General features: G+C 47.4%; 1 protein-coding gene across 4 annotated transcripts in view; it reads right to left on the bottom strand.

The window, feature by feature from the left end:
* MYH10 (myosin heavy chain 10) overlaps positions 1-18206 on the bottom strand; it is an 81239-nt gene that overhangs the window by 37882 nt on the left and 25151 nt on the right. For 2 of the 4 annotated variants that reach the window (XM_077787316.1, XM_077787318.1), the window contains exons 4-6: positions 16935-16962; positions 7984-8086; positions 3189-3218 (exon numbers count right to left, since the gene is read on the bottom strand). In XM_077787316.1, the coding sequence (XP_077643442.1) occupies positions 3189-3218; positions 7984-8086; positions 16935-16962 (161 nt within the window). The remainder of the gene's footprint in view (positions 1-3188; positions 3219-7983; positions 8087-16934; positions 16963-18206) is intronic. The other 2 variants (XM_077787317.1, XM_077787319.1) reach the window with 1 other exon arrangement.

The following is an 18206-nucleotide window of genomic DNA, read 5'->3' as shown; positions in this document are numbered from 1 at the left end:
AAATAGAGCAGGGACCAGATAGGACTCGATGGATGTTGAAAATCACTGAATATGGCGGAAAAAAAATCACATTTAGGGCTAATGAAATCAGGCACAGACCTTTGAGTGCTTATGGGAAGAAAACAATTGAACTGATTTAAGGTTTTAGATTTAAACTTTGTGCTGACAGTACAGCTATCTCAGAACACCTATTTTCAAACTCAGAAACACCTATTTGCCAACTTACTTTCAGGTGAGTGAAACTCCCCTTCAGTCAGCCAGACTGAAACTCGGCTCATTGCATCACCTCTGACCTGGCCACACCAGCACAGCACAACCCAGAAACACCAATTACAAACACTGTTTTCAAATTGCTCAACCCAGCCAGCATTGCTCAGGGTGCTTAATGCATTTGTTAAATGTTTCTGTCAGCTCTGGCCAATGAGTTTAGAGTTTGAAGTACTTATCTCAAGGAAATTGCACAACAGCTTTTACAAGTTTGGTCCATGAGGAGGTCTGGTAACAAAAAAGGTCTGTGCTGCTTCCAAGAGCCCAGGAGGCACAAATGTACACAGGAAAATATATTGTCTTCTTGCTCTGAAGGATGGTTTAGGGGAAAAAAATCAAGCAAAGCTGTCTGGAATGTAGTCTCCAATCTGACGTTTGTGTTCATGAACCTGCTTTTTCCAATTATTTATAGCCTTGGTGAATAAAGGCCCCAGACCAAGCATCAAAGAACAGGAAGCATTAAGTCTCTTAAGGCTTCCACACGGGGTCAATTCTTAGACAGGAATTTTTAAAATTCACTACTTAACACCTAAAAGAGTTTTATTTGTATATTGAAATATATTTTAAACACTCCTGGAAATAAATGGCTGTTCCTTCTTTTACGTGACCTCAAGTTATCTGCTCAGAAGTTGCTTAGTTCCAAATGTGCTCCCTTTGGGACTACACATTCCCTAAATTTAAGTCAAGAAGGAATAAATGCAGAAGGAATAAATGTGAGTCTTGGTCCAGAGCAGACCCAGCAGTGCCACTGCAGGGCTGCCAAGGTGACAGCTTCAAGGCACTTCTAAACTGACAAAAAACTGCAATTGGAGAGAACCTGGATGTCTGTCATAGGCACTCTGTGCTGTCTGCAGCTGACATTCTCCACATTTCCCAGGTAAAAGCCTCAGAGCCTGGGAATGCTCCCACCTCCCCTCCCCTCTCCCAGCCCCTGAGGGCACAGCAAGGCCCAGGGAAGCATTCCCTGCTCCCTGCTGCTGGGATAAACCCCAGCGTGCCCAGCTAGGGCAGGGCTGTGGCACAGCTGGCATCTCCAGCTCTGGAACATTTTGGGCAAGAAACGCCCTGAGTGCACAGCGAGGGCTCCGTGGCACGGGCATGCTGGAATAAACTGGGCTGGAGCAAACCTGGAACCAAGCAGCAGAGAGTGGGATAAACACATTTACCCCAGTGCCCTGCCTGGAAGGGCTCAGCAGCTCCTGAGGAGCTGCAGGGAGCAGGGGATGCCCAGCTGTGGGTGACAGCCACGGGAATGAGGTGCTGCACACATGGACTGGTCACAGCTGTCACCAAGGAAAGCACAGCCCTCACTGCAGAAAAAGGCTCCTGATTTGGGAGTTTCCCTCTCTCCAGGGGCTGCTTCCAGCCAAAAGCAGCCCTCTTTGTGAAGAGCTGAGTGTTCTGCACAGACACTGAACTGCAGAGTTCAGCCTGGCCTCCGGGCACAGCTCCTGCACAGGCATCTCCCCAGAACTTGGAAAAAGCAGAGTGGGAACTGTGGGAGAAGTGAGGTCATGCAACAGCTCATGCAGGCACCACGAAGGCAAGGCCAGGGGATTGTCTCAGCTCCAGAACAGCCAGCAGCCCAGCGGGAGGCTTTGGGGGAGGCTCCATGCTACTCACATCCGACAGGGATCCACTCTGGAGTTCCAAATTACATTGAGACACAGATGTTAATGATTCCATGCCTTGTGCAGTGCCAACAGCTCGGGATTAGCTTTTGCCAAGGCCACAGTTAAAATGTTCACCAGCACACGTTTTATGTCAACCGTGGCATGGCAGCTCACAGCAAAAGGAGGGTTAAACCAGACACCACTCCGTCTATTTTTGGACTTGACAAATATTTTAGTAAAACTCTTTGAACTGTGCAAGGAGGGAGGGTTGAGTGGAACACTAGGAATGCCTGCAGCTCCTGGAAATGGGAGCAGGGGCTCAGACACACAGCTGGGTGGCAGAGGTCTAACAGGCACCACACACTCCCAGGGATTGCTTTTTGCTCCCAATAGATCCACTGGGAGGTTCCTTTACCATTTCCCTTTGCACTGCAGTTACACTGCACTCATCAGTGTAAAGGGGGAATTCACCCAGCTGGATTAAGCCAGGGAGCTGCTCCAGTGTCCCTGGCTGCTCCCAGCCTGGCCAGCTTTGTTGAAAAGCTGTGCCCAGCACAAAGGCAGCGCTCACCAGCTCGGGGCAGAGTGGGGCACTTATCTTGTGGCAGCAATTGTTTATCCCTGCCCTCAGCTTCCACCTCAGCCTCCTTCAGGCTCCTGGAGCACTGCAGCTCCTTCTCCCAGCCAGAAAAGGGGGATCAGGCAGAGCAGGGCTGGGATGGGCTCCGGGATCTGCCCAGCAGCTCCAGCACGAGCACTGGGAGCAGCCGGAGCTCCCAGCAGCAAACATCAGCTCAGGATCCCTCTCTGTTCACACCACCTCTCCTGCAAAGTCTGGGGAAATTCTTGATTTCAGAAGGCTTTTGGTTCTGCCAGGCCTTTCACACTTGAGATCAAAGCTCTCGTTGGTGATTTGGAAAGCTATACAAATATTCAGGCAAAACAATTAAAAGAACTTTGTAGCTTCCATTAATCAAATCTTTTATTTAGTGCTTTGTTTAATATTTAAAATTTGTTCTGCACTCTCTCAGCAGCACATTACCCAATATACACAAAGTATTTTGGAGGAGGGTGGCTGGAGAGAGGGCAAACTTTTCATTTCAGGGCTCAAAAGTGGTTAAGATGCTTTGCAATGCTGAGAAACTCATGAGCTGCTCACTCTTCCCTCTCTCAAAGCCAGTTAAATACTCCCAAAATTCTCTATTAGCTTTGTGTTCCTTCAAGGTTTCCCACATTATCAGCACAAATTGCAGAATATACATCAGTTCTCCTACATAACTTGAAAAGCATTAAAAAAAAACCACTTGCCTGGTGTTTCACGGGTTTGGGTGATTCGGGCTGTTCATTGCAAACAAACAAATGATAAGTTAGCAAGCAGGCATTCCAGCTGCATGTCACATCCCACATTAGCACTGTCAGCACGTTTAACCACACACTCGCTGCACAGAAAGCTTCACAGAAACTGCCCAAATTCATTTCAGAACAGAAGTCAGTGGCATGTGCCAAACACGGGCTGCACCCTGTGTTTAAGGACTCATTAAACCAGGATGACAGATGGCCCTTGAGCAGCCAGGGAAGGGCAGGAGCTGCATTATTTGGGTACTTCCAAAATTAACCCCAAAATTACCCCCAGCACCGAGTCCCTCTGTGGGCAGCCTGGGCACTGTGGGGTGGGTGGGATGGAGGAGGTGATCTCTGCCCTAAACACCCACAGAGGGGCTGGAACAGCCCCGGGGCAGCGACACCCAGGACTCAGGGGGGCTGGTTTTGCACTCTACTACAAATATTTCAGAAATGCAAACCCACATCCGAGACAAGACCTTTGCTTCTTTCTTTCAAGCACCACCACAGCAGCAGCACAACCTTGCACTGGACATTTTGCCAGCAAGAAGGACAAAGGGAAGGTGAAGGTAATAAAGTAAAATAAAAACCCTCCAAAATTCAAATCTGCACAGCTTCGGCAGAAATTTTCAATTCCATTCTCTCTTCCTTGGCTCTGCCTGTGAGTTTAATAATCTTAAGCTTCATATCTGAGAGCCTGAGGCAAAATACTGTGGAGAAACACAGACAACCAGAGATTTTTTATAGCAAGCCAAATGTACTCCCTCTGTCTGTGACTCTTATTTTATTAGAGAAGATTTTGGACAGAGGTCTGTAGGGCAGCTGGCAGAGGTTTGGCTTGCTCAGGTAAATAATGTGAATTTTCAAAGCTGCAGTCTACTTGCAAAGAAAAGAACCACCCCTCCTGGAATCATGGGCAGGACAGGAACACCTCGGAATTCAGAGGAGTCTCATTTGTTTATATTTAGAAAAGATAAATTGCACTCTTGGGTGTCCATTCTTGTCCTACTAGAAGCAGAACTGAGCACCATCAGACACAGATTTAACTTCTCTGTCTTTAAATGAGGGCAGTTAAAGCCCACTTGGGAAACCCAGGGGAGCTTTAGCCTGAGTGAGCCTACCCGAGATCCTGTGCTTCAAAAACTAATTCTGTTTCCTTAGAAATTAATAAAGCAAATTAAGCAATTTAGCATTTCAGCTAGCGAGGCAAATGCAGGCACTGAAAGCAGTCATTAACCTGAAAGTACCAGTAATGAGTTCTAAAGTCTAAAATAGCCCCAAGTGGAAGCTGGGTTTGGGGTGAGAACACTTCGGGGAAAGCTAAAGCCCCTTCCAGAGCCTAAAGGGGCTCCAGGAGAGCTGGAGAGGGGCTGGGGATGGAGGGACAGGACACAGGGAATGGCCTTACGCTGAAGAAGGGCAGGGTTAGATGAGATATTGGGGAGGAATTGTTCCCTGGCAGGGTGGACAGCCCTGGCACAGGGTGCCCAGAGCAGCTGTGGCTGCCCCTGGATGCCTGGCAGTGCCCAAGGTCAGGCTGGAGCACCTGGGACAGTGGGAGGTGTCCCTGCCATGGCAGGGGAGCAGAACTGGATAATCTTTAGCATCCCCTCCAACCCAAACCATTCTGGGATTCTGTGATTTGATTTAAAGGTTTCATCTGCTGGAGACTGGACAGCATGCAGGGCTTGCTTTCACCCCAGCTTCAGCCTGAGAGGAGCTCTTGTTCCCAGCTCTTGTTCCCAACTCTGGTTCCCAGCTCTTGTCCCAGCCCTGCCAAGCAGCTCTCCCTGCCCTGGACAGCCCAGCCTCCATTCTCCCTCTCAGGGACTGCTGCAGCCTCACCTGGCTCTGCCAACCCCACCACTGCTGCACCTCCTCTGGCACTTTGCTGCCTTCTCCCCACACTTGGTGCCCAAGACAACATCTGGGGATGACCCAGGAAATGAGGCACTGGGGCCAGAGAGTCCCACACTCAAACCCAGGAACCCTGAAACTCCAGGCTGAAACTCATTTTGGGATAACCCAAAAAATGAGGCACTGGGGCCACGGATTCCCACACTCAAATCCTGACCATCCAGGCTGAAACTGCAGCCCCTCTGTTACTGACTCCATTTCCAAGGACCACATGCTAAGGGGTGTGCAGGGCTTTGTCAGCTCTAAGGAAAGAGGGATTTGAGGATGCCAACCATGCCAGGCTGTGCAGGGCATGGCAGAGCCCCTCACGGAGGCTGAACATCTCCCCTCCATCCCAGCTGAGCCCCCGTGACATCGGTGCTGCCCTGAGGTGTCACACTGGGGCTCCTCTGCTTGTTCTGATTTCACAGCACCAGGTCAGGCAAATCAAAGTTAACCCTAGGCTTAGCATACAAATTGCTTGTTTAAAAAAATCATCAATGAGGCATTCAAAGAGGCTCAGAAATAAACATGTCACTGATAATTATCTGTAACAGGATGGGTACAGACAGACTGCAAGCCATGGATTAATTTAACAAGCCTATTTAGCATCTTCTTGTGCACAGGGTAATGCACAGGTTGCACAGACTGTGGAACACCACCAGCCCTCTGCAGCTGCCTAATGAATATGCAAACAGAGCTAATTAGGGCTGCTTCTATAACCCCTATTCTGACCCTTCCTACCTTTCACAGTGGCACCTGTGAGGGTTAGACATGCTTTGTTCCCAATACATAAACAAAAATTAATTGGTGCACAGCAAGGGAAACTCATTTATATTTTCAAAATTAGTCTGGTGACAAACAGTCTGCATTTTTCATGGACACGTGGCAAATCCAGTGCCCACTGTGGTGCTGCACTGAATGAAGGGCACGATCCAAGACTTTTATTCAGGACACTCCCTGCTCTTTTTGTTCACATCCCAGCTTTCCCTTTTCTTTGCTGTGCCTTCACAGGCTCTCCGAGAAGTTGCATCATTTCCATCCCTCAGGATTTTCAAACCTCAGCTTTTGTGGGGATTGGGCAATGCAGTCTCACTTTGAAAGGAGGCACATTTTGAAAGGTGTCTGGACAAGAGGCTTCCAGAAGTGTCTTTCAGCCTGAGGCATTCCAAGTTGTCAACAGTATATTTAGAAATACTGGGTGCAAACCCTGCACAATTCCCTTCTCTCCAAAAACCCATTGGCAATTTTGCTGCTGTAGAAGTTGAAAAAGGACTGGGTTTGTCCAAGGCTGCCCAGTGGTAAAGCCAAGAACATGCTTAACTCCAAACCTCCAGAGAAAATCACTTGTGCTGGATGATGTCCCACTGTCACAACCTGCCAACACGTGCCACGAACACAGCCCTGACACTCCAGTGTCAGAAAGTGGACACAAACCTCCTCCTGAGGCCTGCAGCACTCTCAGTCTGCTTAGTAAACACATACAAAGACTGATCTTCATCTTTTCTGTGTGAAAAACCAGCACCAGTTTGAAAAAGTACCAATGCACAGGCTCAGTTCTTTCCTCTTGATGAAAGCAGAGCCAAGTTTCCCCATACACTGCAGTAGATTTCTCCCAATCTGCCTGCAACCTTTCCTTCTCTCCCACTTCAAATCCTCACTTTTTTCCCCTCCCCAGGCTGGTCCAAAGTCAGCTGGTGATCCTGCAGGAGCCTGAGCCTGGCACACCCAGGGGTGCCCTGCATGGACTGACAAAGCTGCAGCTGCTGCAGGGGCACAGCCTTGAGCTGGGAATCAGGAGAGATACCCAGGACAGAGAATCTCCCCTGGGTGCCAGGAGTGATACCCAGGAGAGAGCATCTCCCCTGGGTGCCAGGAGAGAGCATCTCCCCTGGGTGCCAGGAGAGGTTTCCTCACAGACAGAGGGCAAACATGGGACAGGTGCCACCACACCCCTGCAAGGCTCGAGGAACAAGTGGAAGTGACACTTCATGGGATGGATCAGAGGGAACAGGGTGCTGGCAACGGCTGGGCTTGATCTTAGAGCTCTCTGCTAGAATTCTCTAAGTCTCTAATTCTAGAATTCCATAGGATAATGCAGTTTGAAGGTTCCAGCCACCACAGACACCAGGATTACTACTGGAAAACCATTTGTGATTACAGCAAGACACTGCTGGGAGCAAAGCTCAATTAAAACCTCACTGCAAACATATCCAAGTGCTCCTAACAACAAATATTCAAACCCACTCCTGGTTTTAAAAGCAAAGAATCACTAAAAATTCAGTGCAAATGTTGAAGCCTGGCAGGAAATCTGAAGAATGTTTTATATAAATCAGAGTTGGTTTCAAGCTACCAAAAAACCCAATATTCTCTGATATATAAGTATACACTCGCTTGTTTATAGTGTAATAAAATCTGAGCTTTTAATTACATGCTGGTTTCTAGATATAGCAAGTCTACAGCAGTTTTTAAGCTAGATGATTTTTCACATGTACAAGTTAATTTTTGAAAGCACAAAAAGCTTGTTCAGAAATATAGTACAAAAAACTGCATCCAGTGGGAACTAAATTCAGTTACAATTGCCTGGGTTTACTGAATCTTTTTGAAAAATGGGGTTTATTGCATCAGAAAGATTTGCTTTTATTTGTATAAAGCCTTTAATTTCACAACAGAAATTAGGCAGCTGATATGGACGAGAAATTTTGATGTAACTGCTCGTTTCAGCCACTGCTAAAGAGAAAATAATGTTTGAGACAAAATCGCAAAGATTACATTACAGTTTAATTTTAAAAAGTCATTTTTTCAAATGCAAAGATGGCAGTTTGCAAAAATAGCTATTAAGAAATGAGAAAATACCCCAACTTACAGGAATATTATGGTCCTTTCTTCCTTTATGGGAGGAAGCAACATGAGCAAGGTACTGAATAACCTTCTTGGTGTTCTCAGTCTTCCCAGCTCCAGATTCACCTCTGCAAAACAGGGCAGACATTTCCTTCAAAATTCACCTCAACAACTCAGCAATCCTTTGCTTACACACCTCACTCCATCCAGTCATGGCTGTGGCTATGCACAGACCAAAAGCCAGAGCAGGGATGCTCAGGGAACTCCAGGGTATTTGTTTAAAATCCCTCCTTCATCCTAAAACTCTCCTGAGCTTTGAGATGTTGATACAAGGTGTGCCAGCAGTTTCAATAAGAGCTTTTGGCTGAACTCCTTGGCTACTTGAGGTGACATCAAATGCTTGTCCCCTGCCTGGATCACTGCAGACAGAATGTTTTGGGGTGCAGATACATTTTTATTTTTAAATCGTGAGATATACACGCACACTTTTACACTTAGCATGATTTTAATACACCAGGGTTTGGTTAGGGGAATTACCAAGAGAAGTACCTTTAGGAGCCAGAAACAGAGTGAGTAAAACACACTTCAAACAAGAGATTCTTTTCTTTCCACTGCTCATCTCAGAATCTTTGCTAGGTTAAAAATATATTTAAGGCCACAGGGCTACATGAAACCATGAAGAAATGAATTTATCAGTGCAGAGTGGCAGAGTTCACAGATCAATAAAGACAGCAAATGCACATTTCATTTTCAAGCCAGAGGTGGATTTAAAGCAGACCACGTTTAGACAGAATTTATGGAGAGGTTTGCAGGGGATATTAAAAGCAGGAAATGTGACCAAGTTCATATCCCTGCAATCACAAATGAGGTTACTACAGCTCTAAAAATGACAGTTTGGGGGTTTTTTTCCTAACCTAGGTCTGATCTTCAGACAAATCCACCCAGAGGGATTCAGGGGTGCCTTAGGCAGGACTCGAGCAGTGCAAGCCACTGGAGGAAGATTTCCAGGGAGACAGTGACTGTGTGAGCAGCTCTGAAGTGTGGGAAGCTAAAAAGGGTTTTATTACGGGGATTTGCATGGAAAGAGTGGAAGCACTCCTGTCATTCAACAGTTGTTCAAAAATTAACAGTTTGGAAGCCAGCTCCTTTGTAAGAATGACAAGCACACATTTCCCCTGCCCCTTATTTCTCCTCTGAGCTACTTAAAATGGAAATGTTCATTTAGCAGGGGAATTTAAGCCCATTCTTGTGCAGCCTTTTTCATCATACACTTCAGTTTTGTAGCTAATCTGCATCTGCTTAGGGATTCAGCTCCTCCAGACCTGCACTTCTTGCTCAGGTAAGAGGTGAGGAGCATCCCCATCCTCACCCTGCACTCAGCAGCTGCAGAGAGGAGCCCAGAGAGCACTTGCAATTTTAACCCTGCAGATACAGGAAGGAGATTGCCACTAGTCCAGATTTTCAAAGCTCAAACATTCTAAAATCACAGAAACCCCACAGGGAATGGCCCTAAGAGAGGGGAACCTCAGCTGAAGGGTGGTGGCATGGGCATTTCTGCAGCCAGGAGCAAAAACCTCCATTCACAGCAGCTCGTGGGACTCCTCACAGGAGTTTTGGGTGAAACAACTTCTGTTTGACCTGACAGAAGAGCAGCAAGGCTGGGTTTGGCTGGAAAAGCCTGGGCAATGGCCCTGCAGATGAGCTGTGGGATGGTGTACAGCCTCAGTGACCCTGACCAAAAGTCAGGACAGGACACAGAGGTGTTGGGAGGGTCCAAACATTCAGGCAGAGTTACCAAAGCTGTTTGGAGAATGGGCCTTTGGAAGCAGCATCATCATCATTATTATTAATTTATATGTTTTAAATTTATTACTATTATTATTATAAACCTCACAGTATTTATCCAAGGAATGCCCAGGCCCTTGGATAAATGGTGCCTGCAGCTCCAGAGGGGTGGTCAAGGCTCCCTGGTTTATCTGCTCCTGTCTAAAACCACTTGGATTCAGCTCTTGCTCACAACCATTGGGAAATAACAGATCTGGAAGGTAAGAAAGTAGGATCTGGAAGGTAAGAAAGCAGGACCTGGAAGGTAAGAAAGCCCTGCATCCATCACCCCCAGCTTTCCAGGCACAGGCAGGGCAGGTCCCTGCAGAGCTGCTGACTGGGCTTTGCTCAGTGCCTGCAAAAACCTGGAAGGTCCTACCTGAAAAGCTGGTTGCAAAGGGGATTTCTCTGAGAATTGGCTAATGGATAACTGTGTTTCCTTTCTGCCAAGATACCATCACAATGAAACCCAGAAACTGGGTGCACTTTGGGACAAGTGGACAAGTGGAACAACACCCTCTGACTTAATGAAAAATCCCATTTCCACCCAGCCCAGAGTCCCCACAAACAAGGCAAACGTGAATGCTGATAAGCAGAAAAAAAAAAAAAACACCAAACCATGAGGTGCCAATTCTTGCTTCTCAAGTCTTTATTTCTCATTTCCCTTTCACTGCAATGTTTACATTAACATAATTCATGACCATGAGCAATAATAAAAGCAGCTTTGCCTGTTTCTGGATGTGTATTAAAAAATGCTAATGCTAAAACTATTCCAGCAGGTAAGAGAAGTAAGAAGCACAGCAAAATATACATTTACATTTTAAAACAATACAATTTGTTCTTACTGTCAGCAGAGCTTGGGAATGCACTATTAGCTATGCCTGTAAAGCTAAAGAAATAATCTTTTCTGTCAAATCACAAGAAGAAAGTTTACTACATTTTAAAGGAGGAAAATCTCCTGTAACACAGGCAGTGCAGAGAAGCTGGTTCAATAAATACAGCTCAGATGTCAGCTCTGGAAAAGGGCTGGAGGAGTCAGCTGCAGACACAGCAGCAAAGCTGCACAAGCACAGGAAAGGAAGCAGCTTGAAACACATTCCTTGTGTTAAAAACCCTCTAAATCTAACAGAGGGGTACTTTAGAGAGAGTCTTTATGCAAGACCTTATTCAAAAGCAGCACCAGAGGATGTTATCATCCAGTCCTGCTCTCCCTGGAGCTTACAAGAATGCCAAGTATTTCCTGCAGCATCGTGGCAAATAGCTCTGCTGCCACATACTATGAAAGAATTAGAAGATTTAGGATAAAGTCCTTTGCATTTACAGGAATAATGACATCTGCATACTTTGGTTCTTTCCCAGGAGTGCAAACACACAAACTACAAAAATAAATTAAAATCTCCTACCTCTATCAACCTGCCCAAAAAAGGTAAACTCTGAGTAACACCATCTACAGTATTCATGGAATGGGGATGGAATCACAAAGCTAAAGCTTAACTTCTTCTAAATCTTGTTTTAATACAACTCAATCTGTTACCATGAATTAAACAACTAAAGCCCTGGGCTGAGAAGCAGCCCCACCTCTCCTAAATGATTCCACCTCCTTCATTTCAGACTCAGCTCCAATGGCAGAACCAAAACCCTGCGGGAGTGAATGGGAACATCAGCTCCAGCCATGGCTGTGCCAAAGAGTGCTGCCAAGGAAGCCAGCCCTCCTCAGCTCCAGCTGGAAGGATGAGGTTATTCCCTCCACTACCTGGGGATCTTTCCCTTGGAAGCCACCTTGCAGGGACAGGTCACACCAAGTCTGCCAGGGCCTGCTGAATTCATGCAGGATCCCATGTCCAAGTGCTCTTCCCCGCAGCAGCAAAGCTCCTGCTTTGAAGCAGCTTCATGCACATTTAAAACAGGAAAAGTTTAGCCAGCATGAGCACTTTAACATGGTTTTGAATTCATTGCATGTAAAGCTGGAGTGTCATTTTCAGCAAAGCCCAGAACTCTCCAGGCAAATTCATCCCAGCTCCAATTTGGTTAGGAAAATCCAGGCACTGACTCAACCAGCTGCAGCTCTTTCCCTGAGCAGCTTGAGCCCAAATCTTGCACAAGAAGCACTTCCACCACTGCGAGGGCTCTCAGCTGGAGAACAGGCAGGGCAGAGAGGGAGAGGATGGGCAGGTGACAGAGCAGGGATGGGAGCTGCCCTGCCCAGGGAACAGCTCCTCTCCCCACAGCACTGCCAGTGGCAGGTGTTACCCCAAAACAGGTCAGTGGCCCTTGCAAGGGCTCTATTCCAGAGGAAACACAGTTTCTGAAGGAAAACAGTAGTGCAAGAGTGTCTTTCCTTGCTGCCAGGCAGGTCTGAAACACTCACACATCTTGTGACAGTGACAGTACCCAGCATGGCAGGGCCGCCACCCTCCCTGACCTGGGAAATGCCCCATGGACTCCCGGGCATTCAGATGAGGCTCAAGTTGTTTACTGAAGGCCCAGGGCACAGACTGGCCCCTTTCCAGCTGCCTTCCCCAGGGAGCCATGAGTTCCAGCCCACAAGGGACAAAGTGCCCCGAGCAGCACCGACACAGGGCCTCGCATCCAAGGAAAGCCTTGCACTTCCAAGGCAGGCTGCTCTCCATCTTGCTGCCCAGGCACAGGACCAGCAATATTCCTGGAGCTGTGCAATCTGTTAGGATGGCCAGATGCAGCTGGAGATCATCTCTGATTTAAATTCCTGAAAAACTAACCCAAACAAAGTCAGGATTTTACATTTTGGATGGCTGGGTCGCTCAATCCTTTCCTCTGCCCCAGGAATTTCAGTCATGAAGTGATCAGAGCCAGCCCTGGGATGAGAAGTTCGTGTGGCAGCAGAGGGTCCTGCTGTGCAGAAGTGGCACCTGGGCAAGGTCCCAGCACACAGAGCCCACCCTGCTGCTCACAGCTCCCCTGGCCAGCAACACCTCCTCCCTGCAGGCAGCCACTTCCAGAAGGCCCCAAACCACAGAAATATGGAAATATGCACTTAAATTGTTTGGAGGAGAAAGTAACTGCCTATGTAAGAGCCCCAACAATAGCCTTTTGTCCTCGTCACAACAGCAGTTGCAAAGAACAGAGGAGACACTTATTCTCAAGCACAACTGAGCAGATCATCTGCCAGTTACAAATTAACAGATATTTACAGACAAGACCTGTAATTAAAGGGTGTCTTAATCACCTGCCTTATTTTCTGCAAGAGGTATAACTGATAGTTTGGGAAAGAGTCATTAATTTGCTTTACTATTTACGTGGCTGCTTTAGAGCTGCTTCCTTTCCCTCCTGATGCTTCCCATCATCTCCACACCACTTGCCATGGGAATGTTACCAGCTGGACTCCAGCCAGGGGCTGTATACAAAAATGTTTGGTATTTGCTGCTGTTGGCCTTTAATAAGCAGCCTCTATTCCCTCCACACCCCATCACTCCTACGGAAGCCAGCTCAGATTAGATATCCTTGTAGGGCTGCAAGCATCTCTAAACACCTATTTATCAGGCCCAGACCCAGCTTTGGGAATACCAGAAGTCTGTGGTAAGAGTCTCCACTTCAGAACACACTGCCTTCAAAAGTGCAGTGCAGCCCATTTCCAGAGTTGACTTTTTTCAGTATTTTCCAAATTCCAAATTACCACAACACAAATTTCTTCGTCTTGGTCATCAGCCCGGCATGCTCAGTGAGCAGAGAAACACCAAAACTTAAAAAAATAGCAGCTGCAGTTTCTCCAAGGGAAAAATAAAAAAAGAAAAAAACCAATAGCCTGAAAAGCTCTTCAGCCCAGCTTCACATCCCACAGAAATGGGAAAATGTGCAGGAAGGTCTGGGAATGCTGCAGTGTTGGCTTCACATCTCTGTACAAACCAGTGATGAATGCTGAGTCAACACAGGCTGAGAGCTACATATATATATATTACTTATAAGCCAGAAGGAATATGAAGTTTCTGGAATGACACATATTTTCCTTTCTTCTCAGCAAACTAAGAATTTACAGAGAAAAAGTCCAAGATAAACTTTCATTTGCATTCCAATCAAGGGGGAATGATGAGATGGAAGTTGGTTGAGTCCAGCTTCCCAGAAAAGTGCTGGTTCTGAGGGCTGCCCGCTTGCTTTTCATTGCAAATCTGGATGAACTAAACTCCAAAGCAGAGGAGAGCTCCAGCAGCCTCTCTCGCCATCTGTTAGGGGTTAGCAGCCCAAGATTAAACCATCCAGCTTCAAAGCTAAAAAGAAATTCTCACTATTACTGTTTGCTCAGCTCCTCCCATCTCATCTTCAGCAAAGTGAATTCCTCAAGATCCACCTGCACTCACCTTCTTCACAGAGCTTGTTATTTACCAGAATAGTGACTGCAGGAGTGCAGGCCTTTTTTGGGGAAACAGACTGGTGTTTCCTAAAGATCTGCACAGGGGAAGACAGTTGAACTGCCTCTACCCCAGGTTTAATTACACACTTTCCTGCCAAGGATAAAAATGCCATGTGTGCAAATTGAAATCAACATTCAGCTGTCTGTTGAGCTCAGAAGATCAAAAGCTTATGGTCACCTTGCTGGTGAGGTGACAACAAAATTGCAGACCAGAGTGTTTAAAGTTTCCCAGGGTAAGTATAAAATGGATCAGACGCTCACTAGGTCAGAACCCAAGGAAGGCATCTGGAAAACTGCAGAGAATCTTTGAAAACCAAGAACCCAAGGGCTTGTCACAGCACCAGCCCTAAACCTAGGAATTCCCCCAAAAGCAGCACTCCTGGCTGTCAGGAAGAAAAGTGTCCTTCAAATACTACTGCTGGAGAAGTGACTGCCCCTCCTCTAAAGGTCATGGAAGGCAAAAAACCAGGAATCACCAACAGAGGCAGGGGGAGAGGGGAGGATGCAGAGCAGGCAGTGGGACAGCTTTGTCCCACACAGTTCCTGCCCAGGCAGGGAAATGGCAGGCACAGCACAACTGTCCCCGCAGCTCAGGGCACCACTCAGGAGGTGGCTTTTTGCCCTGAACCACTCCTGCTGGGGAAATGAGAAAGAATTCTGAGGGCTTCCAGCCTTAGTAAACATCAGGGTCAATCAGGTGAGGCAGGGCCTGAGACAGCAGGTTTGGGATGAGAAGATGAGTCTTGTGAACTGCCAGAGGAGTTTCTGAAAGCACCTCCAGTGTGGTTAGCATTGTCCTTGCACTTTATTTATTCCTGCCTTAGTCCAGACCTGCAAAACCAGTGGCATGAAGGAGAACACACAATTTAGCTCCTCACCAGGACCGGCAATGCAAGGGGAGTCCTGGACACTTTCCCACTCCTGATCAAAATATGGGATCTCTTCCCAGCCTGCCACCAAGGGAGCTCCTCATGGCTGTGTCCCACTCACAAAGAGGATTTCATACCCCAAAATCCCAGTTTGTAATGCAGACCTACAGAAGAATAAGGCTTTCTCAAGAAGTACAGAGACATTCTCCCACGGCCTGGCTGTAAGGATGTGTGTCCTTCCCCCCTCATCCCCCAAGCTCCAGCTCCTCTGCAAGGCAGAGCCAAGTTGCCAAGGTGGAACCAGCACGAGATGCACAAATTCCATGCTCTGTACCAGATACAAACAGGGATCAACTGTCCACTCAGTACAGATGGATCAAAAGCTCACGGGAACCTCAGAGGTGAGATAATGACAAAGCTGAAGGCAGGAGAGCTCAGAGGCTTTCCAGTTTGTAAATGATCAGATTGGACAGTCACCAAATCCTGCAGCACTGCCATTCAAACCTTGTGGGCTTGGCTGACCATGCAAAGGAGAGCAAAGTTCATGGGCAGACACAAAACATGAAGCTACTTCAAAACATTCACCTGGGGCAAGCACACGCTGCCAAGGCATCCACGAGCACAGAACAAAGCCTTTCTTCTCACTCTGGGATCCCATCCCTGCTTTGAGGGCTCTTTGTGCATTGCACATGAAACAGGCATCACATGGAAACAGAAGTCCTGCTAGCAGCAGCAACCACAGACCTAGAGAAGCCTGAGTTAACCAGATCAATTTTTATCTTAAGCACAGAGCTCTTTTTGCTTCTGTGTCCTTGGGCCCCGAGGATCTCATACTCATGGTATCCACAGCTGGAGAAGGCATGGCTTGAGAGGATCCAGCTTCAGTCTTGCACAGACTCTGAGAGTCAGGCACGTCTGCAGGGAGCACAGGAGGGAGACCTGAACCCCTTCATGTCGGGAAGGAAACTCAGCTGAGCCTCCTTGCAGCAGTCAGGCTCCCCACTGAGCCGTTCCAGGCAGCAGGATCCTGCCAAAGCACGTCCCCAGCACGCTGGCACCCAGGACTGCCCCTCAGACACCTGAACTTGTGTGTTCTACCCTTCAGGACAGAGCCACGGTGTGGTTTGCAGCCCAGCTGAGCCATGCTGGCCCCAGGCTGCTGGCACAGCTCCCTTTGCCCCTCGCTGCTGGGGCTGGCACACGGCGTGCAGGAGCAGCGGTGCCCGTGCAGGCTGGGGCTGGGGCTGGGCCAGCCTGGCTCCCCGGGTCCAGGGAACCCTTATCTCCTGGCTGACACTCCCAGCAGCAGCAGAGGAAGCTCAGGAACACTCCGAGCCCGGGGGAGAGGGAAGGAAGCTGGGTCACCCCTGCCAGCTGCACTCCAAGCACGGAGCAGCTCACAAGCCTCAAATCCCACTTGTGCTCTGCCTTCCCAGGCAGATCCCAGGAAACCTCAGCTGCAGCCACAGGTCTGCTCAGGTGAAAAGGAAACCTTGGTGTCACTCTGCTCAGAGACCCCCTGGAGGCAGATCCAGGGCTGAGGGGCTGCTCAGGGTCTCCAGAGCCACGTTTGGATCTTGTCTTCCCCAGGCCTTTCCCACTGAGCAGTTACAGCACAGCACTGCAGAGATGGGAACTCCTTAAAGCTTTTGGCTTGGATGCAGAGCTCTTCACTGACATTGTTAAATCACATTTCTTAAGTAGAACATGCCTAGAAAACCCAGTAATGAGAATTACAGTATTAAAAGACTACATCCCCATATTAAATATCACTTCATGATACATCTTTTCCCACTGCCTGTCAAGACTGAAGACCAAGCTTTGCCTCCCACAGCTGTATCAAAGCCCCCTCTCACAATTCAGATTCCCAAAAGTGCCAAATAAAAAATGATCACTCACGTGCAGAGAATTGATTGGTCCTCACGGTCTGCAAAACAAGAACAAACAGGGTTATAGGGGTTTGTTTACACTGCTCTGTAATCTGCAAAACAGTTCCTTTTAATTGAGTATTTCTAACATTCATCTTTTCAGTTTAGCAGTTTGAAGGTCACTCTGAAGCAGTTTTAATCATGTCCCCATTTCACATGCACACACCCCTCAAACAACAGCTTGGAAGTTCCTAAAAGTCCTGACATTTCAGATAATGAAGTCAAAATTCTGGTTAAATTTAACTATCATCCACAGTAAGGCTTTTAACTACATTTGCAGATGAAGTGGACCTAGCACTTCTTATTCAGAATGCATAAAGAACACAAAACCTTACATGAGGAGATTTTAAAGCAGTTTCAAGCACACAACACTGACAACCACACACTTGGAATAGCACTGCCATCTCCAGCCAACAAGTGCTTTCCTCCCCAGCATTTTGTTTTCTTTTTAAAATGAACACGCAGGCCTGAAGAGCTCCCACAATTCAGCTTATTCATGAAAGCTTTGTCTAAAGGACACCCAGGGAAACCAAAATGCTGCAGCCCTTGCTCAGCACTTTGTGCTACGCTCACGACCTTTGAGAGAACTCCTCAAAGTCAGGTGCAGCCTGCAAGGGCTATTTCATCATGACAAGAGCTTCACAGAATGTATTCCAGCACCATATTAAAAATTGTATCATCAAAACATCTGAATATACCTGCAGCAAGCACAATAATTTTGTGCTTGGGTTTGAGGAAGGACCAATAATCACCTGCAAATAAGAACCATTTTCCTCTGCATGCTGTTCTGCTGGCTGGATGTGTGGTAGCCCATTTTTCTCTGGCATAGCCTTTCCTTTTCCCTGTCCAGAGCAGTGATCAAATGCCAGCCCCATCTCTGGAGCAGACATAAAAAAATTCCTGGTTTTTTTGGGAGGTGGAGGAGGCAAGTTCTGGGTATTTATAAACAGGAGAAATCACCTGCTTTCTAAAGAGAGCCCTGTGCAGGGAAGGGAGGGCTCTTGTTTATTTGTAGGTGTTGTTTCATGCTCAGGTGCCACATCCCAGGAAAAGCTGCCTGGCTCCCTGTTTGTTGTGGATGCAGGCTCCAAGGAGCTGCTGTGTGTGTGCCTGTGCTGGAGGTGAACAGGCTCAGATATCAATCTACCCAAGGTCATTTAAAAATTGCATTCCTGACAAGTTCTGTGAAAACAGGTCAGTGCCTGGGGGAGAGGGACCTTCCCACAGCACAGAGTGTGCTGCT

Source organism: Lonchura striata, chromosome 19 (genome assembly GCF_046129695.1).
Source record: "Lonchura striata isolate bLonStr1 chromosome 19, bLonStr1.mat, whole genome shotgun sequence".
Lineage (NCBI taxonomy): Eukaryota > Metazoa > Chordata > Aves > Passeriformes > Estrildidae > Lonchura > Lonchura striata.
This window is presented reverse-complemented; position numbering and strand designations above follow the sequence as displayed.